Below are 27,354 nucleotides of genomic sequence, written 5' to 3'. Positions count from 1 at the left end.
TCATTGGTATAAGTTTTCAATTTGCTTCCTGTATTTCTGGATTATGGAATTTCTCTTAATCTTTGCTGTTGGACCTGTTGAGAAAGGAGAAACCAGTTCAGTTGTGGAGAAAAAACCAAAGCCCACACGCCCCGCACAGGACCAGGCAAAAAGGTTGCGTGGCTGGGGCTAGCGGGTGGCCACTTCCTGGGCACACCACCTCTGCCGTCCCTGGGATGGAGTCGGTGACGAGGAAAGGTCAGGAGAGAGCTCCCACGAAGCCATAGTAAGGAGTTTGGCTTTTATTCCCAGAGGGAGGGGTGTGGCTGCCCTGGGGAGAAGGGAGGAGCTGGGCACCAGTCAGACAGGAGCCAGCATCCCTTTATGTGTCCCCAGCTGGTCCCACAGACCCTCTGACCCCCAGAATAGGACACGTCTCAGAGCCCACATGGCCCTGGACTAGCCAGGGACCAGCCTCCGGGAGCCAAGGCCACAGCTCTCCAGGCCACTCACCCAGCTCTCCACCGTAGATGGAGAAGTCTTTCTCCAGGATGACCCACTTCTGAATCTTCTGCGCATTGGAGGTGGCCTCCTGGTTCACAGCGTCTATGCCTTTCTGGATGGCGCTGTAGACCAGGGGGTCTTGCAGCTCCACGATCTCAGGCACGGTGGATGCCTGGCTGCCCAGCTCCTGGCAGAAACTGATGGCCTCCCAGTTCAGTTTGTCCAGCGGCTCTCCAGTCGTCTCGTCGGTCTCACACTGCCCCAGAACACCCCTGTCACCACACCCAACCCCCCACACACGCCCCGGCCAGCCCTCAGGACCAAGAAGGAGTCCGGAACTGGCAGGAGTGCGCCCTCTGGACCCTGAGGCGGAGACCCCGCAGGACACCCACATTACCTTCAGTGTCAGCAGGATGCTTAGAAACTTGGCCTTGTCTCCCACTAACAGGGCGTTACTGATGATGGGGATCTTTTCTTTAACCCTGTTCTCGATGGGAACAGGGGGTACATTCTCGCCACCGGCTGTGATGAGCATTTCTGGAACACAGGGCTCTGTCTGTGTGGGTTCAACCATGGCAACGGGGAACCCCCACCCTCGTGAGGATCTGAGGGGACAGGTATTGGCATGGACAACCATTCACCTGGAAGCCCCCAGAAGCAGCAGAGGAACCCCGCCCTTGGCCAGGACTCCCACCATGCCCTTGTCTGAGCCACAGACCCCACTTTCCTCTGTCCCCTTCTCCCCTATTTCTTCAAATTCCCATGAAATGTCTGAATCCAGTGCATTCCACTGGGACAGGGTCTTATTAGTGCACTGCCTGTTTTTCAGCCTCCCATCCCCGGCTCCGGCCCTGTGTCTTGCTGGGAAGATAGTGAAATGCTTCCAGTCACAGCCTGTCTCTGTCCCCTGACTTTTCCACCACTGGGCAACCTCAAAAGAACCTACGTCCAGTCTTACCCAGAGGTTTTGTGCCACATCCCTAATGTTGGCATGTCTGAAGAATGCTGTGTCACTCTCCCCCCACAAGCCTCTAAAATTCTCCCAGAGCTATGCTGTCCTTTCATCCTGGGAACTGGCCACTCTGTTCCACCCACCCCAGCTCTCTCCAGCCCATCTCAGGACCTCGCAGTTACCGCATTTTATATTTTATTGATTTTTTTTTTTTTTTTTTTTTTTTTTTTTTTTTTTTACAGAGAGGAAGGGAGAGGGATAGAGAGTTAGAAACATCGATGAGAGAGAAACATCGATCAGCTGCCTCCTGCACACCTCCTCCTGGGGATGTGCCCGCAACCAAGGTACATGCCCTTGACCAGAACTGAACCTGGGACCCTTCAGTCCGCAGGCTGATGCTCTACCCACTGAGCCAAATTGGTTAGGACGCAGTTATCGCATTTCTGATGTCGTTATGGCAGTTGTAATAACATGATCACTTAATGGACATCAGTGGTGGTGTCTGCCCAGTGGCTCCTCCTTCGGATAAATGCACCCTTAGGGATGTTTCCTTAAGGAACTACTCTCCATCTTTATGTGGTTTGGCAGGTGAACTACAGGGTGAGCATGTGACCAGGTCTGACCAATCAGTATATTCCATCCTCTACAATGATTCGTGCTGAAACTATGAGGAATAGCACACTCTTATCCCTAGGGGGTAGGATAAGCCGAGCCTGTTGGCAGCCATCCTGTCACCAAATGGGGAAAAGCCTCTTCAAGAATGGCCCCAACAGCCCTGGCTGGTTTGGCTCAGTGGATGGAGCGTTGGCCTGTGGACTGAAGGGTCCCAGTTCGATTCCAGCCAAGGGCACATGCCCAGGTTGTGGCCTCAATCCTCAGTAGGGGGTGTGCAGGAGGCAGCTGATCAATGATTCTCTCTTATTATTGATGTTTCTATCTCTCCCTCCCTCTCCCTTCCTCTCTGAAATCAATAAAGAAAAGAAAGAGCCGAAACCGGTTTGGCTCAGTGGATAGAGCGTCGGCCTGCGGACTGAAGGGTCCTGGGTTCGATTCCGGTCAAGGGCATGTACCTTGGTTGCGGGCACATCCCCAGTGGGGAGTGTGCAGGAGGCAGCTGATCGATGTTTCTCTCTCATCGATGTTTCTAACTCTCTATCCCTCTCCCTTCCTCTCTGTAAAAAAAAAAAAAAATCAATAAAATATATTAAAAAAAAAAAAAAAAAAAAAAAAAGAAAAGAAAGAAGAAGAAAAAAGAATGGCCCCAACACAGAAAATAGCTCAGTAAGAGAAGGATAAAGAGATTCCTTTTGCCATTGTTTTGGAACCTGGATCCAGCCATGCCTGAAGCAAGACCTTTTGGACTTTTTCATTCAAACCTGTTTCCCGTTTTCATTCAAACCTGTTTAAGAAGCCTAGTTACTGAATAGTTATTCCCTATGTCAGGCTCAGGGCCAAATGCTCTGTCTACATCAGAGGTTGGTAAATTACAGCCTGCAAGCCAAATTCAGCCTTCTGCCTGATTTTGTGTGGCCACGAGCCAAAAATGGGTTTTACATTTTTAAATTGTTGGAAGGATATCCAAAGGATAATATTTGTGACACATGAAAATTCTAGAACACACAGTCACATCCATTTGTCTACATATTGTCTGTGGCTGCTTCTACGCTACACTTGTGCCAAGTTGTGTAGCTGCGATAGAGACCATATTCTTGCAGATCCAAAAATATTTATGATCGGGCCCGTTATAGGGAAAGTTGGCCAATCCCTGTCCTACGTCATGTCATTGAATCCTTAGTCAATCGTTATGATTATTATTAATCTCAAATTACAGGAAACAGGTTTCAAGGATGGGGTGGGCGTCTTTCCCAGGTCCATCCTGCCGAGGGCCAAATGCTGTTCTCGAGGACAGAGCTGGGATGTGCAGAACAGGGTGGCCCTGTATATCCATGTGATACCCCCACCCCATGCCAAGCGGAGAGCGGAGGCCTGTGTTTGTGCTGGTATGCCAGCCCCTTACATGCTCGGATGGGTCTGTTTGCAGGGGACCCCTGCAGAGCCCGGCCCCAGTACCTTTGATGCGGCCGGTGATGTAGAGGAAACCCTGGTTGTCCATAAGGCCCAGGTCCCCGCTGTGCAGCCAGCCTTCCTCATCGATGATCTCCGTGGTCTCTTCCTGTTTTTCCAGGTAGCCCATGAAGACGTGCCGGCCCCACATGCAGATCTCCCCAATGCCGTCATTGGTCTGCTGGAACAGCATGTTTTTACAGCCACTTGCGATTTTGCCGCAGCTGCCGGGGAATGGAAGGAGGGAAACTGAGGCTCAGAGAGTCAAAGTCACCCACACAGGTCAGCCTGGGTCTGTAGCCCAGGCTCTTAACATTCTGCTCAGCTGCCCCGGGCGGATCTGCTCCGGGACCTGGGGAGCATATGGAGGTGTTTGCTGAATGAGAGAGGGAGTGTTCAATCCAGTGAGTCCAATTCCCAAACCCTTGGTGAGCTGGGACACACAGTACAGTGTAGGTTTTAACCTCCACACAAATGGGAGGAGGACAAAGAGCTCCTGGCTTAAGAAGAGCAACAAAACCCCTCGTGGTTTTTTTTAGCAAACAGGTGTATACTAGTAGACCTGCACGCGATGACTGGGACAACCAACCAGAATCTCTTCAGAAGTTAAAGTTCCTTCCACGTGACAGAAAAGCTCTATCTGAAATCTGGAATCTTATAAGACTTCTTCTCCTAGAGATAGCATTGGGGAGAGGGTTTAGAATGCAGGAAAGAAAGGAATGCTGCTTTGCTAGATCTCCTTCCTGGGTAGAAGGGCCAATGGGGTTAATTGTGGTAAAATATATATAACAAAAATTTATCACTTTAACCATTTTTTTGTGTTTTTTTAAATTTCTTTATTGATTAAGGTGTTACATATGTGTCCTTATTCCCCCATTATCCCCCCCCCCACTCATGCCCTCATCCCCCTGTTGTCTGTGTCCATTGTTTAGGCCCATATGCATGCATACAAGTCCTTTGGTTGATCTCTCCCCCTTATCCTCACCCTCCCCTACCTTCCCTCTGAGTTTTAATGATCTGATCGATGTTTCTCTGTCTCTGGATCTATTTTTGTTCATCAGTTTATGTTGTTCATTATATTCCATAAATGAGTGAGATCATGTGATATTTATCTTTCTCTGACTGGCTTATTTCACTTAGCATAATGCTCTCCAGTTCCATCCATGCTGTTGCAAATGGTAAGAACTCCTTTTTTACCGCAGTGTAGTATTCCATTGTGTAGATGTACCACAGTTTTTTAATCCACTCATCTGCTGATGGGCACTTAGGCTGTTTCCAAATCTTAGCTATTGTAAATTGTGCTGCTATGAACATGGGGGTGCATATATCCTTTCTAACTGGTGTTTCTAGCTTCTTGGGATATATTCCTAGAAGTGGGATTATTGGGTCAAATGGGAGTTCCATTTTTAGTTTTTTGAGGAAACTCCATACTGTTCTCCACAGTGGCTGCACCAGTCTGCATTCCCACCAGCAGTGCATGAGGGTTTTTTTTTCTCCACATCCTCGCCAGCACTTGTCTTTTGTTGATTTGTTGATGATAGCTATTCTGACAGGTGTGAGATGGTACCTCATTGTCATTTTGATTTGCATCTCTCTGATGATTAGTGACTTTGAGCATGTTTTCATATGTCTCTTGGCATTCCTTCTGTCTTCTTTCAAAAAGTATCTATTTAGGTTCGTTGCCCATTTTTTGATTGGGTTATTTATCTTCCTTTTGTTAAGTTGTATGATTCCGTGTAAATGTTGGAGATTAAGCCCTTATCGGTGATAACATTGGCAAATATGTTCTCCCATGCAGTGGGCTTTCTTGTTGCTTTGTCAAATGGCTTTTAAATGTATGAAAGAATTTTTTTCAACTTCATTTACAATGAAAGGAAAGTTATGATGACATACCATTTTCTTCCAATTGGTTTAGCAAAATATATGGTGTATATACTATATATCCACTTTACCATTTTTATGGTGACAAATAGTGGAGAGAAAAAAAGCCCCAAATATCCACCAAAAAAGGGACCAGTTAAGTAAGTGATGGTGTAGCCACCTGGTGGGATACTGTGCATTAAAAACGAGGCGGCTATTTGCACGGACAGAGAGCACCCTGTACAGTGACACCTTACTAACCGAATCTGTTCGGTCCCCGAGCTGGGACGGTGTGAGGCGAGGCTGAGGTGAAGTTTGTGCACCAAACCCAGAGCGTGAAGGGTGTCATGTTCTCTGGATTATTTTGGTTCCTGAACTCAAGGCAGAAAGGATGCGTTTTTTGTCTGTTTTTACATGGGGAATGCGTCCATTTGGGATAAAAATATATATGTCAATGCACTCATGCCAGGTTCATTTAAAGGAATACGATGTTGTCATTTTGCCTCTGGGAGAGTGTTATGGGTTGAGTTGCATTCCCGGCCCCCATTCATATTTTGCATTCGAACTCCCAGTACCTCAGAATGTGAACCTATTTGGAAATAGGATCCTTGCAGATGTCATTGGTTAAATTAAGAAGAGGTCATACTGGAGTAGCATGGCCTCAAATCCAATATGACTGGTGATATATATATATATATATATATATATATATATATATATATATATAGGAATTTGGACATAGACACACATATGGGGAGATGCCACAGGGAAATGAAGGCAGAGATGAGGAGGCTGCTGCTAGAAGCCAAGGGAGGCTACAGGTTGCCAGTGACAACAGAGCTGGGAGCGAACACGGGACAGATTCCCCCTCACAGGTTAGAGAGACAACCAGCTCGGCAGACACCCTGATCTTGGACTTCTCGTCTCCAGATTGTGAGGACATTAATTTCTGTTGTGTAAGTGTGTGGGACTTTGTGACAGCAGCCCCAGCACACTCCCCCAGTGAGCCGGGCGGGGAGGCGGGGGAGCGGAGGGAGGGAGCTTTCCAGGCTATCATTTCACACCTTCTGATTCCTGTGTGTGCGTGTGTTCCTCGCTGAAAAAGAAACAGTTACAGACAGAGGCTGGAGTTTGTGCCTTTCCTCCAGGATTGGGGTGAGGTCACGCCTCTTCAGGGAAGGGCCACCCTTTGGTTTTGGAAGCACGCCAGGGGACTTCGGGGTTCTGCAGAAAACAGACTTTAAGATAGGATTATGGAGTGGAGAGAGGAGGCGATAGCAAGGTGACACTCTCCCCTACAAGGTAAAGGCAAGAAGTGAGGTTGCCAGATTAGGACAACTGAACTTCATTTTTGCTAAGTTCAAAGGCAGCTGCAACCTGGCCAACCGTGAGAGACAAGCCGGACCTGCAACATGGCAGCAGGGAAGGGAGAAAGACGCCGGAGGTTCTGTGAAGGAGCGTGGCCCTCAGACTCAGTGGGCCTTGCCTTTGGTATTCGCACTGTTTCGGTATTACAGGGTTCAGTCCTGCAGCCTGGGGTGAGCTGAGCTTGGGGGAAAGCCAGAGAGGGCCCTTGGACGTGTGTAGGTGAGCCTGGGTGGTCGCTGGAGGCAGCACTCACCAGCGGCAATCAGGGGGAGACCATGGGGGGTTCTGAGAGCCCCTCCCCTTGTCGGTGGAACCTCCGACAAATGGGGCGGGGGGGGGGGGGGTGCTTCCCATGGTCATGAAGATTTGGGGCTAGGGCGCCGGAGCACAAGCATCATTCTGGAGATACCGAGACAGAATTGATCTCAGCCCAGAGGCCCATCCACCCTCCCAGCTTCCTTCCCCTGACCCCATGTTGCTGGAGGACTTGGGGGGAGGGTGTCTATCCAGGAGGCCAGTACCTTAGTATCCTGAGGTTATCAAAGGAGGGTACAGTGTGAGGGCCTGAGGTCTCGCTCATGCCATACATCTCGCCTATAGGTATGTCCAGGCTGAGAAAGAACTCAGCAGTCTCCCGGCTGAGGGGCGCGGCCCCACTGATAAAAATGTGGCAGTGATCAAAGCCAATGCTGTTCTTGACTCTGTTGAACACGAGTGTCTTCGCCACGTGGTAGCTCATGGGAGACTCAACTACCCTGTGAACAATGCCAAGGACAGCTCTATAGCCATGGATCCAAAAAGGGCTGCTGGGTCCCAGCTGAGCCCTCACCCACCACCCTCCCCACCCAACCCACTGGACCCTCCACCTACCCCTGCATCCTTTTTGTGTTAATCTTTAAGCCAATAGTTCTTGCCCACGAAAACACCTTATTCTTCAAGTTTGAGGATTTGGCACAACTTTCCTTTATCTTCGCCTGTATCTTCTCCCAAATTCGGGGCACCCCCAGGAAGGCGGTAGGTTTCACCTCCTGCAGAGTGTTGACCAAGGTTCCCTGCATGGGACAGAGCTGGGTTAGCCACACCTGAACCTTCCATGGACCCCAGATGTCCATCTCTGCCCAGCCACTCAACTCAGCACAGGAGAATCTTCTTGTGGCTGATTAGACTAGGGTGAGCTCCAGACTCAAGCGAGCCCACCCACTGGCTGGTCAGCAGCCAATCAGATTTTCTCTCTCTAGGGTGGAGAGTAGCAGGCTGGTAAAAATCTGTTGCCCAAGCATGTGGTGGAATATTATGCAACTGTTTAAAAGGATGCAGATTTCTCCCCAAACTGATCTATAGATTCAATGCAATCCCTTTCAAAACCCAGACAGGTTTGTTCATACAAATTGACAAGCTGAGCTTAAAATTGATATGGAAGTGTGGAGGATCTGAATAGCCAAAGCAATTTTTGGAAAAGAACAAATTTGGAAGAATTACTACCTGATTTTGAAATTTATTCTAAAATAGGATGATCAACTCTTCTGGTTTGCCCAGAACAAATGGGGCTCCTGGAAGGTGAATTTTTCAGTTAAAAAAATTGTGAAAGTCCCAGGCAAGCTGGGACAAGGTAGTCATCCTATCATAAAGCCAGAAAAACCAAGTTAGTGTGGTTTTAATGTAAGAACTGACATACAGATCAATGGAACAGCTTAGAAAACCCAGAGATGAATCTTTACATTTGCGATCAATTGATATTCAATCGAAGTGCCAAGACAATTAAATGGGGTAAAGGATATTCATATCCCCCCAAAATTAAAAGCTTTGCTTAGAGCCTTACTTCTCACCAAACAGAAAAATAAACCCCAAATGGGTCACTGACCTGAATGCAAGAGCTAAAACTAAAAGGCTTCTAGAACACGTAGAAGAAGATCTCTGTGACCTTGACATGGGTAAAGATTTCTTATATATGACACCAAAAGCATAAAAATAAAATAAAAAAGAAATTGGCCAGGCCACTGTGGCTCAGTGGTTAAGCATCAACCCATGAACCAAGAGGTCACTGGTTCAATTCCCAGTCGGGGCACATGCCCGGGTTAAAGACTCATTCCCAAGTAGGGGGCATGCAGAAGGCAGCCGATCGGTGATTCTCTCTCATCAATGTTTCTATCTCGCTCTCCCTCTAAACATCAATAAAAACATACTTTTTTACAAAAGAAATAGAAGTTCAGAGTCAAAACAAAAAGACAAGTCACAGATCTGGGAGAAAATATGTTCAAACATATATTTAAGAAAGAATTTATATCCAGAGTGTATAAAGAACACTTTAAACTCAACCATGAGAAGATATGCAACCACATTTTAAAATAAAGATTTTTTTAGAGAGAAAAGAAGGGGGAGGGAGAGAGAGAAAAACATCTATGTGAGAGTAGAACATGGATCAGCTGCCTCCTGCACGCCCCTCCCCCGCCCCCCCCCCCCCCCCCCCCCCGGCCACAGGGATTGAGCCCAAAACCTGGACATGTGCCCTGACTGTGAATCAAACTGGCAACCTTTCAGTGCATGGGACGATGCCCAATCAATTAAGCCACACCAGCCAGGGCCTGGAACAATATTTTTAAATGGGCAAAAGATTTGAACAGACCTTTTTCCAGAGAAGATAAATAAATAGCCAATAAGCACATGAAAACTTGTTCACCACCATGAGTCATGAAGGAAATGGCAATTAATGTGATGAGACACCACTTCACATCCACCAGGATGGCAATGATAGTGGTGATGATGTTGAGGATGTGCTAGTGAAGAGGGGGAGAAACCGAAACTCTCTCATACACTTCCGGTGGGAATACAAAACGGGAGAGCCACTTTGGAAAAGTCTGGCAGTTCCTGAAACTGTGAGAGACACCTTTATCACCCATCAGGTTGATCATGTTAAAGTTTCTGACGATATTACGGAGTTGATACGAATGTGGGAGAATGGGAATATCTTGGGTCCTGTAGGTGAGTGTATGTATATGCATTATGTATTCAGCCAAAAAACTAAAGCATTTACGAGTGGCTACTACATCTCAGACACTGAGCTTGGGGGATGTGAGAAGGGCCAGGGAGAAATGTAAGCAGAGAACTAAATGACAAGGAGTCAGCAGCCACACAAACAAAAGAAGAATAAACATTTTAGAAGGAATTACAAAGGCCCTAATGCAGCCTGTTTGATGCAGTGTGGAAGGGAGAATCACGGCACCCTCAAAGACATCCCTCCTAACCCCCTGAGCCATGAATAGGTTATCTTTCACAGCCAAAAGGACTTTGCAGATGTGAATAACTTAAGGGTCTTGAGATGAGTTTGGTTTTTGGAGCTTTGGGGAGTTGGGAATACTGACTTAAAAAAAACAAACACACACACACACACAACCACACATGGGTGCCCTGATTTGGGTTAAGATAAAACAACAAGAATATGACCAACTGTTTCTGATGCTGCTAAATGAAGCATCAGATGAGGACAGAGAAGGAACCCCTAGAACTGGGGCTTAATGGAACCATCCACGCGCCCCAGCTGCCCTCCGCCTTACCTTGAGAGCGTCTGGCTGAGCAAAGTGGGTGCAACCCCCGACCTTCATGGGCATCCAGATATCCATCATCAGAGCTGCAATGTGGCTGAGGGGAAGATAGCTAACTACCACCTCCTGCTTTTCTGGGGCGCAAGTCAACTTTAAGTCCTTTGCCACTGTCCCGGCCAACCACGTGATCTGGAACACAAGTGGGGCTTACAATCCAGGGTGCCTTGTCCTGGCTGACGGGCCACTTAAATGCAGTTCTTTTATAAACAAACAAATAAACAAATAAATAAAGTTGATTTTTGGAGAGGAAGAGAACAGAGGTGTCTCCTGTCCAGTATAAAATTCTGGAACCAATATTGTCCAACAAACAAAGAGGCCACCCAGAATCCCGTCCCATAATCACCTAACCATTAGCATATTCATGTTTTTTCTTTCTCCAATGCATACCTTGATGTAAAGTTTTAGCGTACCTATAATTTTTCAATCTGTATTCCAATCTGAAACATCAATGATGAGAGAGAAACATTGATAGGCTGCCTCCTGCACACTCCCTACTGGTGATTGAGCCCACAACCCGGGCATGTGCCCTGACTGGGAATCAAACCTTGATCTCCTAGTTCATAGGTCAATGCTCAACCACTGAGCCACGCTGACCGGGCTAAATGCAGTTCTTTAACAAACACATACAAAGCACCTACTGGATGGTAGGCACTATTCTCATCCTTTACAAGCATTAACTTGTTTAATCCTCATCATAACATGCTGTGGTTGGTAACTAGGAATCTCCCTGTTTTACTGACGGAAAACAGATTCACGGAGAGTTAACTAACTTGCCTGAGGCTAGAAGGAGCTATAAAATTCAGCAGCAGCTTTGGAGGGTTAGATAGACACCCTTGGGTCCAATAACAGATCCTAGAGTCAGAACGTCTACCGGGAAAGTCAGAAATCTGAAGGATTCAGTAAGTGTTCCTGAATCACATTCTGACGCCACCGTGTGCTAGCGGTGTGAGCCTGGGCTATTTGCTTAAAAACCCTTGCAGCCTCTATCTCCTCATTTGTAAAATGGAAACAGAGGTGTCTCCTGTCCAGTATAAAATTCTGGAACCAACACTGTCCAACAAACAAAGAGGCCACCCAGAATCCCCTCCCATAATCACCTAACCGTTAGCATATTCATGTTTTTCTTTCTCCAATGCATACCTTGATGTAAAGTTTTAGCGTACCTATAATTTTTCCATCTGTATTCCTCACTGGTGTCATAAAACTCTGGTGAGCAGTTTACTTCACTAATCCTGCCACATGGGCCTCTGCACTGTCCTCCAACTCATCAGGCAGAGTCCAGCGTCAGGGCCTTTGCACTGGCAGTTCCCTCTGCCTGGACTGCTGTTCCTCCAGCTTTCCCCATGACTGACTCCTTCTCACCTGTCAAGTTTCCCATTAAATGTTGTTGATGAAGAGAGGCTGTCTCACACCACCCAAACTGAAGTTTTCAATGTCTCATTCTCTAGGCATGATTCGCCATAACTGAATGGTTTTATTTTATTAACAGTTTTTTTCTTCATTGCCATCCCCTACCCCTCTCCTTTGGCAACCATCAGCTTGTTCTCTGTACCTATGGGTTTGTTTCTGTTTTGTTTGTTCACTTATTTTGTTTTTTAGATTCCACATAAAAATGAAATTATATGGTATTGGTCTTTGTCTGACTTCACTAAGCATAATACCCTCTAGGTTCACCTATATTTTCACAAATGGCAAGATTTCATTCTTTTTTATGGCTGAGTAATATTCCATTACATAAATAAATAAGTATACCACATCTCTCTGATCCAATTTTCTATTGATAGGCTCTGAGGTTGCTTCCATATCCTAGCTATTGTAAATAACGCTGCAAGAACATAGGGGTGCATCTGTCCTTTTAAATTAGTGTTTTGGATTCTTTGGATAAATACCCAGAAGTGGGATTGCTGGGTCAGATTGTAGTTCTTTTTTAAAAAAAAAAAAAAAATCCTCAGCCAAGGATGGGTTTACTGATTTTTTAGAGAGAGAGGAAGGGAGAGAGAGAAATATCCATGTGAGAGAGAAACATTGATCGGCTGCCTCCCGGACAAGCACCAATAGGGATCAAACCCGCAACCTAGGTACATGCCCTGACTGGGAATCGAACCCGCAACCTTTTTTGGTGTATGGGGCGATGCTCCAACCTACTGAACCACCTGGCCAGGGCTGGTAGTTCTATTTTTAATTTTTTGAGGAACATCCATACTATATTCCATAGTGACTGCACCACTTTACAATCCCACAACAGTGCACAAGGGTTCCCTTTTCTTCACATCCTCGCCAACACTAGTTTGCTGATTTTTTTATGCTAGCCATTCTGACAGGGGTGAGGTAATATTGCGTGGTGGTTTGATTTGCATTTGCCTGACTATTAGTGATGGTGAGCATCTTTTCATATGTCTGTTGGCCATCTGCCTGTCACCTTTGGAGAACAAATGGCTTTATTTGTTCATTTACTCTCTGTCTTCCCAAAGCCACAGCTGGATCTGTTTTGTTCAATGCTGTGTCCCCAACACATGGTACGTGCTCAGTGCATTTTTGTTGAATGAATGAATGATGGAGGAGATAGAGGGGATTAAGCGCAATAACATATGCAAAGCACTTGGCCCATAGTAGGCCCTCAAGAGTAGTCCCCCTTCCCTCTCTGGGCCTTAGGATGGAGGGATTTTACTTCTGCCCTGTAAGCGCTGTCACTCACCGCCTATGCTCCAAGGCACCCCACACCCATTTATTGAGGGAAGGGGCTTGGGTTGTGTAGACGGTGATGTTCAGTAGTGTAGACACTCCTGGATTCAATCCCGGCTCAGAACTTTGCTCTATGACCTTGAGCAAGTCATTTCCCCTCTCTGAGCCTCAGTTTCCCCATCTGTGAAAGGCTTTAATGACACAACTTACCTCGTGGGTTTTTTGGTGAGAAATTAACATGTGTTTATCTCAGGGTGGTACCTAAGTTAGTGCCCTATACGTGGGAGAAACTTTGAACTTTCCTTCTTCCTATAAAGAGGGTGATGCTCGTCTTCAAAATCACTGTGTGCCAGGCATTGTTCTAACCATCGTATCTACGTGGTTGGTTAAAGGCAGCGGCAAATTCCCTGCCACCCTCCCCTTCAAAGCCGAAGTCTGTTTTCCTCGCCTTCCACAGGACTGGTCCACTGACTGGTTGGCCAACAGAATGGAGCAGAACGACACGGTGACTTCTGGTGTTGAGCCTCCACAGACCGCAGCTTCTGCCGTGGAGTAAGGGAATATTTGCTCTGAGGAGAGCCCGTCACCATGGTAAGCAGTTCAACAACCTTGAGCCACCGTGCCGTAAGGTTGCCCAAGCCACAAGAGACATGTGAGTGAATTCCTTCTTGGACTTTTCTACTTTTCTGAATACAGCTGAGTGACCCCAGCTGACACTACGTGGGGCAGAAGAAACAGCCTGCTAAGGTCCTGGCCAAATTCCATACCCAGATGTAACACACTTTTAAGTTGCTAAGTTCTAGAATGGCTAATAGCCAACTGGCAGAGGATATGGGACCATTTAATCTTCATGGCAACTCTAAGAGTAGAAACCATTCTTATCTGTTTTACAGATGGGGAAACTAAAGCCAAGGGGAGGTAAGGAACTTGCCCCCAGTCACACAGCTATCAAGTGGGAGAGCCAGGATTCGACCCCAGGAAGCCTTGCTCCAGGGTTTATACTTGTCAGCCCAATGCTAGGAAAACATTGCACCAGCCACATTTAAAGCCACAGGGAGCCAGGGTCAGGTGGGAGTTTAATCAGATGCCATTCATTCTTTCATTCCACAAAAGTGGATTGAGTCCTCCTATGTGCCAGACACTAGACACACAGACAACCTCTGCCCTCAGGAGCTGATGTTCATGATAAACAAGTGACTACAGAATATGACAGTGTAAAAAAACAGCAGCCAGAGGAAGATGAGGGGTCAATGGGATGGTTTATTGATTGCTATTTCAAACATGGAAATCAGGGAAGGCTTCCCTGAGGAGGTAATGTTTGAGCAGGACCAGAAGAAGGTAAAGGAGCAAGTCATGCAGCTTTCTGATGTGCAGAAGGAACAACAAAGGCCAGTGTGTGCTGGTAACTCTTAAGCTAGGTCGGAGGAAAAAGCTCTTATAAGGCAGAAAAACTTTATTTAAAAATGAAGCCATCTGTCCGGCCAGCATGGCTTAGTGGTTAAGCGTCAACCTATGAACCAGGAGGTCACGGTTCGATTCCCGGAGGGAGCACATGCTGGGGTTGCGGGCTCAGTCCCCAGTGTGGGGCAAGCAGGGGGCAGCCGATCAATGATTCTCTCTCAACATTGATGCTTCTATCTCTCTCCCTCTTCCTTCCTCTCTGACATCAATAAAAATCTAAAAATACATATTTTTTTAAAGCTAGCAATCTGCCCTGGCCAGTGCGCTCAGTGGTTAGAGTGTTGGCCTGCACGCCGAAGAGTTGTGGGTCCAATTCCCAGTCAAGAGCATGTACCTGGGTTGCAGGTTCAATCCCAGGCCCCAGTAGGGGCGCATGTGGGAAGCAACCAATCAATGTGTCTATCTCACATTGTTGTTTCTTTCTCTCTCCCTTCCTCCTCCCTTTCACTCTCTAAAAAAAAAAAAAAAAAAAATCAATGGAAAAAATATCCTCCAGTGATGATTAAAAATCAATCAACCAATTAAAACTTGTGATCTTTCTGACTCAAGGAGGGAACCACCATGGCCAGTTGGTGCATGTCCTGCCAGACATTTTTCTGCTTTTAAAATTTACACAGGTGCATATTGCTTGCTGCCTTTTTAGTTTTTAACAACAACAACAAAAAATCATTTGTGTTCTGTGTACTACCTTTTACATGCTTACATTGCATCTTTGGACATCCTTGCACATTAGCCACATAGACCTACAGTGTAGTTAAAAATGCAGACAGTGGAGCCAAATCCTAGCTCCACTGTGCTGCATGCTGTGTGACCTGGGCCAAGTAATTTAACCTCTCTGGGCTTCTGTTTCTCCTCCGTTAACATAGCATCCACCTGATAGAATCAGTAGAATTGCTGTGAGGATTTACTAAAGCTTTTGGAATGGTGCCTGGCATGCAGTGATCAGGCAACATTCTTTTTTAAGAACAGTTTTATTGAGGTATAAGTGACATACAATGCACTGCACACACACTGTACAGCTGACACAAACTGACATATGTCTACACCTGTGAGACCTCACCATCACCAAGATAGGAACATCTTCATCACCCCCCAGCTTTCCACTTATTTCTTTGTGATGCCTCCCTCTGGCCCCTCCCTAGGCAACTGCCGACCTGCTTTTAGTCCCTAAGGATAAGTTTGCAATTTCCAGGGTTTTGTATAAATTGAATCTTTTAGCACGTGTTCCTTTTTGTTTCATACCAGTCATCTAAATTATCAGTCTTGGACTCCATCCAGACATACATAAGTGTCCCCCAAAACACATAGCCTTCCTTGAGTAACCAAAACCTCAACTTCTGCCCTGGCTGGTGCGGCTCAGTTGGTTGAGCATCGTTCCATTCCATACACCAAAAGGTCGAGTTTCAATTCCTGGTCAGGGCACATGCCCAGGTTTCAGGTTTGATCCCTAGTGGGGTGTTATGGGAGGTAATGTGTCTCTCTCTCCCCCACACCCCCCTTCTCTCTCTCTCTCTCTAAAAAAAAAAAAAAAATCAATTAAAAAAAGTGCCCTTTACTCGGAAAGACATATTCACTGCTCTTTCACGTACTTATCAAGCAGGGTTCTAAGCTCTTTGCAAATATTAAATCATCTTCAAAACAACCCGCGAGGCAGGGACTAGCATGTCACATCCATTTTACAGATGAGGAAGTGAGGCTGGGAGATGGTCTTGCCTGAGATCACAGAGTCGGGTTTGGACTTAGGTCTGCTCCAAAGTCCATGATCTCCACCCCTGCCCGTTGCTGCCCCCTCCTAAGTGTCCACGTGCCTCTCTACAAGCCACAGGTGAAAGGCCCTGTGTCAGACCCCTAAATGCAGCCCTGAGGGTCAAGAACAAAGCATCCTGAAGGCCACCGCCCCTGAGTGAGGGATTCTGGATGCTCCCAAGCTGGTCACGTGGCCGGCACTTACGTTGTCATGGCTAAGCATCACTCCTTTGGGGTTGCCCGTGGTCCCGGAAGTGTAGATGATCATGGCGCACTGATTGGCCTTCTGGCTCGCAATGATCTGGTCCAGCTGGGGGTCGGGGACGGTATTGCCAAGTTCCATGAAATCGTCCCACTGTAGAAAGAGAAGACAGGCAGAGGGTGGGGCCTCAGGCAGGCGTTTCCTTTCCCCAGTCAGACCTTGTCCCGCCAGCTTCTCCTAAAGCGTGATTTTTGGCCGGAGGAAAGGTTTAGGTAGAAGCGTCAGTCCCGGTTTCTCTTATAAAAGCTGTTGCTTCAGTGGAGGGGGCTGCTGGGCGGAGACCCGGGATGCTGCTCTAAGCCCGACAAAGCGACAAACCGCAGCTGTTTGCTTCCGGTTCCTGCACTCCTGGGCAGGCCCCTTAAGCTCCCTGTGCCTCAGTTTCCTCATTTGTAAGATGGGAATGATACCAGAACCCAACTTCTTGGGTTGTTCTAGGCATGTAAATGAATTAATATGTCAAATGCTCGGCAGTGGAGTTCAATATCATTTGAGCTCTGCCTTCCCAGATTCCACTCTGCATCCCAAATTTCTCAGTGACCAGCTCAATGGGGCCAACTCCACCCCCAATTCCAGAGGTCAACCCTGATTGGTTTAAGGCAGAGGGTTCCATCTATGTGGGCCACAGTGATTGAATCAGGTCTGGGCATGTGACCTTAAATGGTCCAACCACAGTGAAAGTCAAGGCTTTTGCTGGAAGTGCTCTCTGGACAAGAATGAGTCAAAATGTAGCCTCGGGAGCTGCTGGACCATCTTAGGACTATGGAGTCAAGAAACCAAGAGGGCAAAATGGAGCTTGGACCACATTCAAGCCCCTGGTTCTAGCCATGCCTGAAATCCACACCCTGAGTTGTAGTTCCATGAGTCATGAACTTATCTTTTTGCTTTGTGTGACCTTCATGCCAAAAATGAAATAAAATTAAATTTAAAAAGGCCCTCAGTCTGGCCAGCGTGGCTCAGTGGTTGAGCATTGACCCTATGAACCAAGAGGTCATGGTTCTATTCCAGTTGGGGCACATGCCCGGGTTGTGGGCTCCATCCCCAGTGTGGGGTGTGCAGGAGGCAGCTGATCAGTGATTCTCTCTCATCATTGATGTTTCTCTCTCCCTCTCCCTTCTACTCTTAAATCAATAAAAGTATATTAAAAAAAAAAAAAAAAAAAAGCCCCTCAAGGGCCCGCCCATTTCCCTCGGAAGCCTGGCCCTCTCTCCTGCTCACTACCCACTTCCTTTGAGTGTCCCCACATACTTCCCTTGTGAGGCCCCCCTCCCCCCTTTGCTCTGTGCCCCTCCCACACTCACAGAATACAGGTTGCTTTTATTGCTCTCATTCATTGGCATCTTATACTGGACGATCGCTTTTAGGGTCCCCAGCTTGTTCGGTGGAATCTGAAAGAGAGTTCAGCATGGGGCTCATGGCCACTCAGCCCTGGGAAAAACAGAAGCCAGATGGGTGTCCTAAGCGCCCTCCTACTGCAACCCCAGCCTCTTTTTAGCCCCCTCTTTTGTTTTCTGTGAAACATCGCTCCTTGTCTTGGCTGATCTTAGGGCAGGTTGTGGGTTCTTTGTGGCCAGTGTCAGTAGCTTCCAACCATCAAAGGTGCATGGAGATAGCGGCCTCCCTGAGGCAGCCGCAAGCCGAACGCTGTGCTCTGCGCACTGGCACCGCGCAGCCAGGATTCATCGAAATTCTTGTTGAATGGGGCCACAAAAGTCCTCCGTAGGAGGAGCTGGGCCTTGGACAGGTTCAGAACTCTCTAGCTCTCCCAGCGCTGTAAGGCTCGGGTGTCCAGGCCCGGGGGATGCCTGTACCCTGCTCATACAGAGCAATCACTTCCAGCCTTCGTTATGTTCATTAGAATGAGAGCCACGGCACCGGTGTGGATTGGAGAGAAAAGGTGATGGAAGTGCTTAGACCAGCCAGACAAGACTTCCAGAAAGATAGGGAACCAACAACCAAAATGCCTGGAGCAGGCAGCAGTCTGTGATGTTTGAGGAAGAAAGAGTTGGGGAAGGATGGGCTGAGGATGGGAGGGAGAAGGATATGGGAGGAGGCAGGAGAGGATGGTAAGGGCCAGGCAGGCCCCCTTGGAGGCAATAGCGAGGCGTTTGGGGTTTCTCTAAAGAAGGCTGGAGAGCTGGAGGATGATAAGCCACGAGTATTGCCCAGAACTAGATTAGCCAGGGCAGCTGAATAGGCAGTTTGGGAGGAAGCATGTCAGGAGTTGACTTCGAATCTTCCATACAGAGCAACCAGAAGCACAACCCCACAGCAGCCCGTTCGTCAAACTATGAGCTAGAAGTAACTCAGTTGTGGCTTGATGTGTGTGAGGTCAAATAGACCAGAAGTAGGACAGGAAGCCATAGCAGTGAAATTGGTGCAGGGGGAAGATGGGGAACGTGACATTTTCTAATGGGAAAAACCCAAATCGTAAGCCAATATTCATGTCAAGAATAGGAAGCACCCCACCCATCACCCTTGACCCGTGACCCAGTCCCCAGTACATTCTGTTATTAATAAGCAGGGCATGACATGAGGACGAGGGACCACAGAAGTGCCATGCAAGAAAGTAGTTTCAACAAAGCTCAAGGCTGGCCCCAGCTGGTTTGGCTCAGTGGATAGAGCGTTGGCCTGTGGACTGAAGGGTCCCAGGTTCAATTCCGGTCAAGGACACATGCTTAGGTTGGGAACTCAACCCCCAGTAGGGGGCGTGCAGGAGGCAGCCAATTGATGATTCTCATCATGGATGTTTCTAACGCTCTCTACTTCTCCCTTCCTCTCTGAAATAAATTTAAAAATATATATATTTTTTAAAAAAGCTCAAGGCTGGAGGCAGAGGTCTGTCCTTCCTGAACCAGGTCAGGAATTTGGCTCGAAGGAGGCCTGCTGAGTCTGGCTAGGATTTCAGGAGTCAGGAAATGGGCCCTGGTTTCAGAGATATTAAAATGTGGGAAAACAAAACACATGGCCAATGATAACCCAAGAGGGTACCATCGATGGCAAGACACATCTCAGCTCCACACATGTTAAAAAGTGGGGAAATGTGCAACTCACAAGTGATGAAATATTAAGAAACAGTCCCTGTGGCCCCTCCGCTGAGCCATTAATCTGGTCACATGGGCTCACCCCTCCCCCAAACTCCCCTCCCCTTAGGGTCTTCCTGCCAGAAGCTGGTTCAGGAAATGGAGGTTCATTTGAACACAAGGAATAGGAAGTTTCGACAGTACGTGTCTATCTTCATACAAAGACACTGCAAGGAGAAAAGAGAAACTAAAAGAGGAGCCAAATTTCACAAAGTCGCCACAAAGCAAAGGAAAACTACCACCCAGCGTTCCAGTATAAAACTTAAAACGTACGGAAGCAAATGCAGCTGGGAAGGAAGGACACAGAGCAAACATACAAGGGAGGAGAGGGCCAGAGAGAAGAGAAACAGGAGGTGGTCGAATTCAGGAAAGAAATAGAAGAGAAAGACAAAAGCATTGCAGAAATGCAGACAGTTATAAGGAATGAACATGACAAGGCTCAACATAATCACACTTCTAAGAGAAGAATAGCAGTGGACCGCACGTAAAATTATGCATACACGCGTTGTTTTAAATGGAGGCTGAGTAGGAAATTAAGTTACTGCGAATTGGAAATTAACTCCCCCAATCCACCCTGATCCTCACCCCGCCTGCAAGAGCAGCTTTGCCAGTTATGCTAAAGTGGTGGAGGACTGTCCGGCCTGTGTGGCTCAGTGGTTGAGCACCGACCTATGAACCAGGAGGTCATAATTTGATTCCCGGTCAGGGCATATGCTCAGGTTGTAGGCTCAATCCTGGTAGGGGATGTGCAGGAGGCCACTAATCAGTGATTCTCTCTCTTCATGGGTGTTTCTATCTCTCTCTGCCTCTCCCTTTCTCTCTGAAATCAATAAAAATATATATTTTTAAAAAGTGGTGGAGGACTTATACTGAACATGTGTGTGCAGCAAACCTTACCACCCCACCTGATCATTAGCATCTACCTGGGAGCACAAAGACACCTGGTCAGACCTCTGAGGTTCCCCCCACCTCGGATGACTGGCAGGCAGAGCTGGGTAGAGGTTTACCGAAAGGATTTTCTGTAGCTGTACGTCATTTTCAACCATCAGGACGTTCACTTTGGCTTGAGCAATGACGTACTGACAAGCCTCTGCAGAGTTGGTGGCATAAATACCAACACAGAGCCCCCTGGGAAAAGAAAACACACATGCCTGTCATGTGCATGTGAGCCTGGGGTGCGGGGAGGATATCCTGGGTGGTGGGGGGCTAGGGGAAGGGCCTGCAGGCAAGTTCTCAGTTTGCAGCCTTGGCACAAGCTTCCCTCCCTCCACACCTTAACAATGACAAAAACAACAAGAGATAAGGATGATGAAAGCAGCAACTCCTGTGATGTCATTATGATGTAGGATCATGGAACCCCCACAACAGCCCATTTTACAGTTGAGCAAACTGAGTCAGGGCAGTGACGTCACTGTTCAAAGTGTCATGGCACATAATAAATGCCAAAGATGGGATTTGGACCGCCCCCCCCCCCACCCTCAGGCACCTGTTCCCTCCGTGGGCAGCCTTTTGTTCTTGCTTTTTTTTTTTTAATTCTCACCAGAGGATATTTTTCCCATTGCTTTTCAGAGAGAATGGAAGGGAGGGAGAGGGAGAGAGACAGGTGAAGAGAGAGAGAGAGAGAGAGAGATGTGAGAGAGAGAGGTGAGACAGACACATCTATCGGTTGCCTCCCGCATGCGCCCTGACCAGCCTGGGGATCAGATCTGCAACCCAGGTACGTGACCTTGACTGGGAATCGAACCTGAGACACTTTGGTGCATGAATATATGCTCTGACCCCTGAGGAACACTGGCCAGGATGTTCTTGCTTTTAACCATCCTGTCCTGGGTCTCATTTGCATTTCCCTGATGGCTGATAACATCAAACATCTTTGAACTGCTTATCACCTACTTCACTTTGTAGCATTTCTTGTTCAGGTCTTTTGTTCACTTAAAATCTTTTTGTCTTTTTACTACCGAGTTCTAGAAGTACCTTCTATATTCGAGATGCTAAACATTTGCCAGGTTGATTGGTTTGTGTGTCTGTCTCACCTGCCCACCTGGGACTGAGGCTGAACTCCCCGCTCCCACCTTGGCAGGCCCTGAGTAGCGGCTCATCAACATTAACAATGACAGCGCGTGGTCTTACCCTGCTAGGATGGTACCAAGAGAAGCAATAAACCACTCAACCGAGTTGAACCCCAGGATGCCGACTCCGTGGAACCGCTCCAAGCCCAGCTGGGGAGGTAAAAACAAACAGAAACAGGAAATGGAAACATGGAATGGTTTTGCTTCTGGTGGGAGGTGTCATTGCGTGGGGATAAGCCAGCGTTGAGGCTAAAATCTGGGTGTGAGGCTTTTTTGACTGTTGGGAAACTGCTTTGCCTCCCTCAGGTTAACACTCCATTGGTTTATTTTTATGTGTTTTATTTTTATTGTGGTAAACTATTTACAGGACGAATATACCATTTTAGCCAATTTTTAGTGTACAGCTCAGAAGCATTAAGGACACTCATGTTGTATGACCACCCCCACCATCCTTCTCCAGAATTTTTTCATCTTCCCAAACTAGAACTCTGTGCCCATTACATACTAACTCCCCATGCCCCTCCTCCAGTCCCTGGCCCCTCCCATCTACTTCCTGTCTCTATGAACTTGACTCCTCTAGGGACCTCCTATAAGTGGAATCACACAGTATTTGTCCTGTGATTGGCTTATTTCACTGAGCATAATGTCCTCAAGGTTCGTCCATGTTGTAGCAGGTGTCAGAATTTCCTTCCTGCCCTAGCCGGTTTTGCTCAATGGCTAGAGCGATGGCCTGCGGACTGAAGGGTCCCGGGTTCGATTCCGGTCCAGAGCACATGCTGGGGTTGTGGGCTCTATCCCCAGTAGGGGGCGTGCAGGAGGCAGCCAATCGATGATTCCCTCTCGTCATGGATGTTTCTATCTCTCCCTCTCCCTTTCTCTCTGAAATCAATATATATCTATATAGATATGGGTTATATATAGAATTTCCTTCCCTTTTAAGGCTGAATAATATTCCATTGTGTAATGGACCACATTGTGTTTATCCATCATCTGTTGACAGACACTTGGGTTGCTTCCCCCTTTTGGCCATTGTGAATGATGCTGCCGTGCGAGTGTGCACATTTGTGTTTGAGTCTTTGCTTTGAATTCTTTTGAGTACGTACCCAGAAGTGGAATTGCTGGGTCATGTGGCATTTCAGTGTTTAATTTTGTTATGAGTTGCCATACTGTTTTCCACAGCGGCTGCTCCATTCTGCATTCCCACCAGCAATGCATGAGAGTTCCAGTTTCTCCACGTCCTCACACCACCTGCTATTTTCTGTTCTTTTTAAAAATAATAGACACTCTCATGGATGTGAATTTATTTTCATTTTTAATAACAAAAGTACCCTAAGAGTGATATCCTGGAGTGGTGATCAATTGCACTTTTAAAGATGCAGCCTTGGTCTGGGTGTGGTTGAGGATGAGCTGGAAACCTGGACTTGAAGTTATCCCTTTGGTTTGGGGCAACTCCAACTTGGTTGGCCCTTTGGGTCCCAGGAGGCAAGGCTGGCAGTTACCCTGCTCTTCGGGAAACGGGCATGTGGAAAGCCTCTGCTGGTGCTCAGAACACAGGGCCGGTGTTTCTGCTTGGTGACCACAGGCTGTCCTCGGTGTGGAAGCATGCCTCTACTCGTGTGCACATAAACTGACATATTTCCGATTGGGTCCCTGAGGGTAGGAGAGTAGAGCTCCACCACTAAGAGCATAGCTAACAAGGATCGACTTTCCGGAGAGGGAAACTAACCACATCACTATGGCCCTGGGCGGGGCAGCCAAGACTAAAGCTGGCCCAAGCACATGGCTCTTAATTGGGACCTATCACAGTCTCTCAATGAAGACACATGAGCATCAGGGGAGGGGAGAGAGGAACTGGGATCTAGGTCAAAAGGTGAACCAATTTCCTGAATATCAAAACCACTAGCAGATACCCTTCTACAATGGGAGATACCTAATGTATTCATTGTCTCCTTTTCTGTTTGCTTGTTTTTATATAGTCACTAGAGGCCTGGTGCACGGATTCGTGCACCAGTGGGGTCTCTCAGGGTGACCTGCGGGGATCAGGCTACAGCAAGTGGCCGGGGAGGATCCCGAACCCGGGCCGGGCGCCAGGCCACTCCCGCTCATCCCAGCCCCGCTGTGCCTGCCGCCACTCAGTAGGCTCACTGCTACTCTGCTGCAGTCTCCACACGCCCGTCCTAGGGCGATTCCAGCATGCCCATGACCGAGAAGTGACCATGGGCTCATTCCCAGGCAGTCCCGTTGCTGGTCCCAATCCCCGGCTCGGTCTGGATTGGGGAGGGGCGCACAGAGGGAGTGTCTGCAGGAGAGGCTCATGAGCTCGGCATCAGGCACCGGTTGGTCAGCTGAGTGGTGCTCCCACTGTGGGAGCACACTGACCACCAGGGGGCAGCTCCTGCATTGAGCGTCTGCCCCCTGGTGGTCAGTGTGCGTCATAGCAACCGGTCGTTCCGCCATTCGGTCAATTTGCATATTAGGCTTTTATTATATAGGATTGTCTACAGCTGCATAACACATTACCACAAATACAGCACACATTTATTACCTCAGTTCACCCGGGTCAGGAGGCTGGGGCAAGTTTAACTGGGTCCTCTGCTTAGGATCCCCCAATGCTGCAATGAAGGCCTCAGTGGGGACTGTGGTCTCCTCTGAAGCATGAAATCTTCTCCTGCACTCATAGATTGCAGAATTTATTTCCTTGTGGTTGAATGAATGAGGCCCTGTTTTCTTGCTAACTCTCAGTTGGGGATGGATCTCAACTCCTAGAGGCTGTCTGCCATCCACTGCCCCATGGCCCTGTCCACTACGAGGCAGTTTGCTTCCTCAAGGCCAGCAGGAGAATCTCTCCTTTAGTGCTTCACCTGATAGGTCAGGCCCACCCTGAGCATTTGTCCTTTTGATGAACTCAAAGTCAACTGATTAGAGACCTTAATGACATCTGCTAAATACCTTCACCTTTGCCACCACAGGAGGGAAAATCCTTCATTGTCACAAGTCCTGCCCACGCTCAAGAATATGAGACTAAAAGCATGACTATACCTGAGGCTGGAATCTCAGGGTTATCTTAAGAGTTCTGTCTCACATGCCTATTAAACTGGCCAAGATGAACATTTTTGATAATATGATGTTGGCAAGAATATAGACGAGCAGATTCTTTCATACATTTGAGTGGGCATACAGAGGCACCTCTGTATAAGAATTCACTGTACAAAAGAAGTTCCCTGTGGCACCATATATGGTAGCAAAATGCTGGAAACAACTTAAACGCCCACCAGTAGGGGGATGGTTCAGTCAATACTGTTACAAACATAATTGCAGTTGTTGAAAAGAATGTGGATTTAAAAAAATTAATCAACATGGAAGGATTTCAGAGTATGGGAGCCAGTCTTTGAGATGGCCCTCAAAATGATCCTCATTTCCCAGTATTTGTGTTCTTGCATAATTTTCTCCCTCATTGCATCAGGGTTGGTCTGTGTCACCAACAGACTATGGAAGAAGTGATCATATGTCATTGCTGAGATTAGGTTGTAAGAGATACCATGCTTTCCATGTTGGGTTCACACTCTCTTTGAATCATTCATTCTGGGGGAAGCTGGCTGCCATATTGTGAAAATACTCCAAAGGTATCCTCTGGGGAAAGCCTCCTGCCAATAGCCAGCTTAGATATGAGCCTTCAGTCCAGCCTTCAGATGACACAGCCCAGGCTCACAGCTTGACTGCAACCTCATGAGAGACCCTGAACCAGAAGGAGCCCACTGAGCCTCTCCTGGATTCGTGGCCCACGGAAACTGGGAGATGATACGTGTTTGTCATGTTAAGTTCCTGAACGTAGGGGTGATGTGTCATGCAGGAGTAGCTAACATAGACATCCTATGCCAAGAGGAAAAAAAGATGCAGAATCGTGGGCATAGTATGCCACCCTGTGTGTAAACATTTGCGTATAGGTAAATTATATCACATATACACATAATTTATTCCCCAAAAACTTGTACGGAAAGCTGGCAATGGTGGCTGCCTGCATACGGAAGGGGTCAAGAATTGGAAGGCCTGGCCGGTGTGGCTCAGTGGTTGAGCGTTGACTATGAACCAGGAAGTCACGGTTTGGTTCCTGGTCAGGGCACATGCCCGAGTTGTGGACCCTACAGTATGTGGCGTGCAGGAGGCAGCTGATCAATGATTTTCTATCATCATTGATGTTTCTATCTCTCTCCCTTCATCTCTGAAATCAATAAAAATATATTTAAAGGAAAAAGAATTGGAGGGAAAATTTTCACCAGTTACCCTTCCTATCTTGTGGTGTCTTGTGCATTTTGTACCATATGTATGTATATGTATTTCCTATTCTCAATGAATGATTGAATAAGTTATATGGAAGGAAGGAAGGAAGGAAGGAAGGAAGGAAGGAAGGAAGGAAGGAAGGAAGGAAGGGAGGGAGGGAGGGAGGGGGGAAGGGAGGGAAGGAAGGAAGGGAAAGAGGGAAGAAGGGAAGGGACTAATTCACCTTGAGCAAGGCTTTCGCAGCCTTCCGACAAGCCTCGAAGTACTGGTTGTAAGTCAGTACTTCCCATTTTCCACCGTTCTTTGATGCGACGGCTGAATAAGTCCCAAATCGGTTGACTGATTCCCGAAAATATTCTGGGATGGTTAAGGGGGGCTCATGGCCTGGCCCATGTTTTGATAGCCTCAAAATGACTTCTCCATCTGGACGAATGGTCCACAGTCCAGGACTAGGTGGCTTGGTTTCTAAAAAAGCAATACACATACCTTAATTTAAAAATACTTTATTTCTGCCCTGGCCAGTCTGGCTCACTGGTTAGTGTGTCAGCCCTCGGACCGAAGGGTCGCAGGTTCGATTCCCGATCAAGGGCATGTAGCTCGGTTGTAGGCTCAATTCCCGGACCAGTTGGGGCACATGCGGGAGACAACCAATAGATGTGTCTCTCTCACATCGATGTGTCTCTCTCCCTCCCTCCCCCATCCTCTTCACTCTAAAAAAATTCAATGGGAAAAATATCCTCCAGTGAAGATTTAAAAAATATTAAAAATACTTTATTCCCCCGAAAAAAATGCTAACCCTCATCCAAGTCTGGAAAATGGTACTAAGTTTGCTCAAAGCAAACCTTTGATTTGTAAAAAAATGCAGTATAAAACAAGGTGTGTCTGTGCTCTAGACTGGGTGGCTGAAACCACAGACATGAATTCTCTGCCAGTTCTAGAGACAAAAAGTCCCAGCTCCAGGCATTGGCCCGTTGGTTTCTCCCGAGGCCTACCCTCTGGTGACTTGCTGGCAATCTCTGGAGTTCCTTGGCTTATGGAAGCATCTCCCGGTTTCTGCCTTTATCTTCACATGGTGTTCTCCCTGTGTGGGAGCCTGTGACCAGATTCCCCTTTTATAAGGACACCAGTCATATTGGATTAAGACCCATCCTACCTGCAATGACCCTATTTACAAATTACATCACCTTCTGGAGTACTGGGTAGCTGAATTTGGGGGGGTGTCTTAGTCCATGTGGGCTGCTCTAACAAAATACCATAAGCTGCCACCCTCCAGTAGCTCTCTGCCCACTGCCCTGCCCTCCTGTAGCTCTCCCCACCCCCTCCCCCCAACCCCCCTCCTGGAGCTCTCGCTGCCCCACCCTGGAGCTCTCGCTGCCCCACCCTCCTGCTGATCCGTGATCCGGTCGTTACACAGTCAGTCATTACGCGGTCGGTCATTACACCTCAT

The 27,354-nt window shown here is 47.5% G+C and overlaps 1 protein-coding gene across 1 annotated transcript; it reads right to left on the bottom strand.

The window, feature by feature from the left end:
* ACSBG2 (acyl-CoA synthetase bubblegum family member 2) lies at positions 1-27,354 on the bottom strand (the record flags this gene model as incomplete). Its single annotated transcript, XM_080675426.1, has 13 exons — positions 1-74; positions 493-739; positions 881-1,020; positions 3,506-3,723; positions 7,249-7,482; positions 7,598-7,779; positions 10,279-10,455; positions 16,421-16,570; positions 17,779-17,865; positions 20,568-20,688; positions 21,691-21,779; positions 26,131-26,372; positions 27,333-27,354. 13 exons carry the CDS (start codon positions 27,352-27,354, stop codon positions 1-3), a joined length of 1,983 nt encoding a protein of 660 aa, XP_080531552.1.

The sequence above is a fragment of the Plecotus auritus genome, assembly GCF_963455305.1.
Source record: "Plecotus auritus genome assembly, chromosome: 6".
In the NCBI taxonomy this organism is placed as follows: Eukaryota; Metazoa; Chordata; class Mammalia; order Chiroptera; family Vespertilionidae; genus Plecotus; species Plecotus auritus.
Note: the sequence above shows the minus strand (reverse complement) of the source record. Positions and strands in the feature narration are given on the sequence as shown.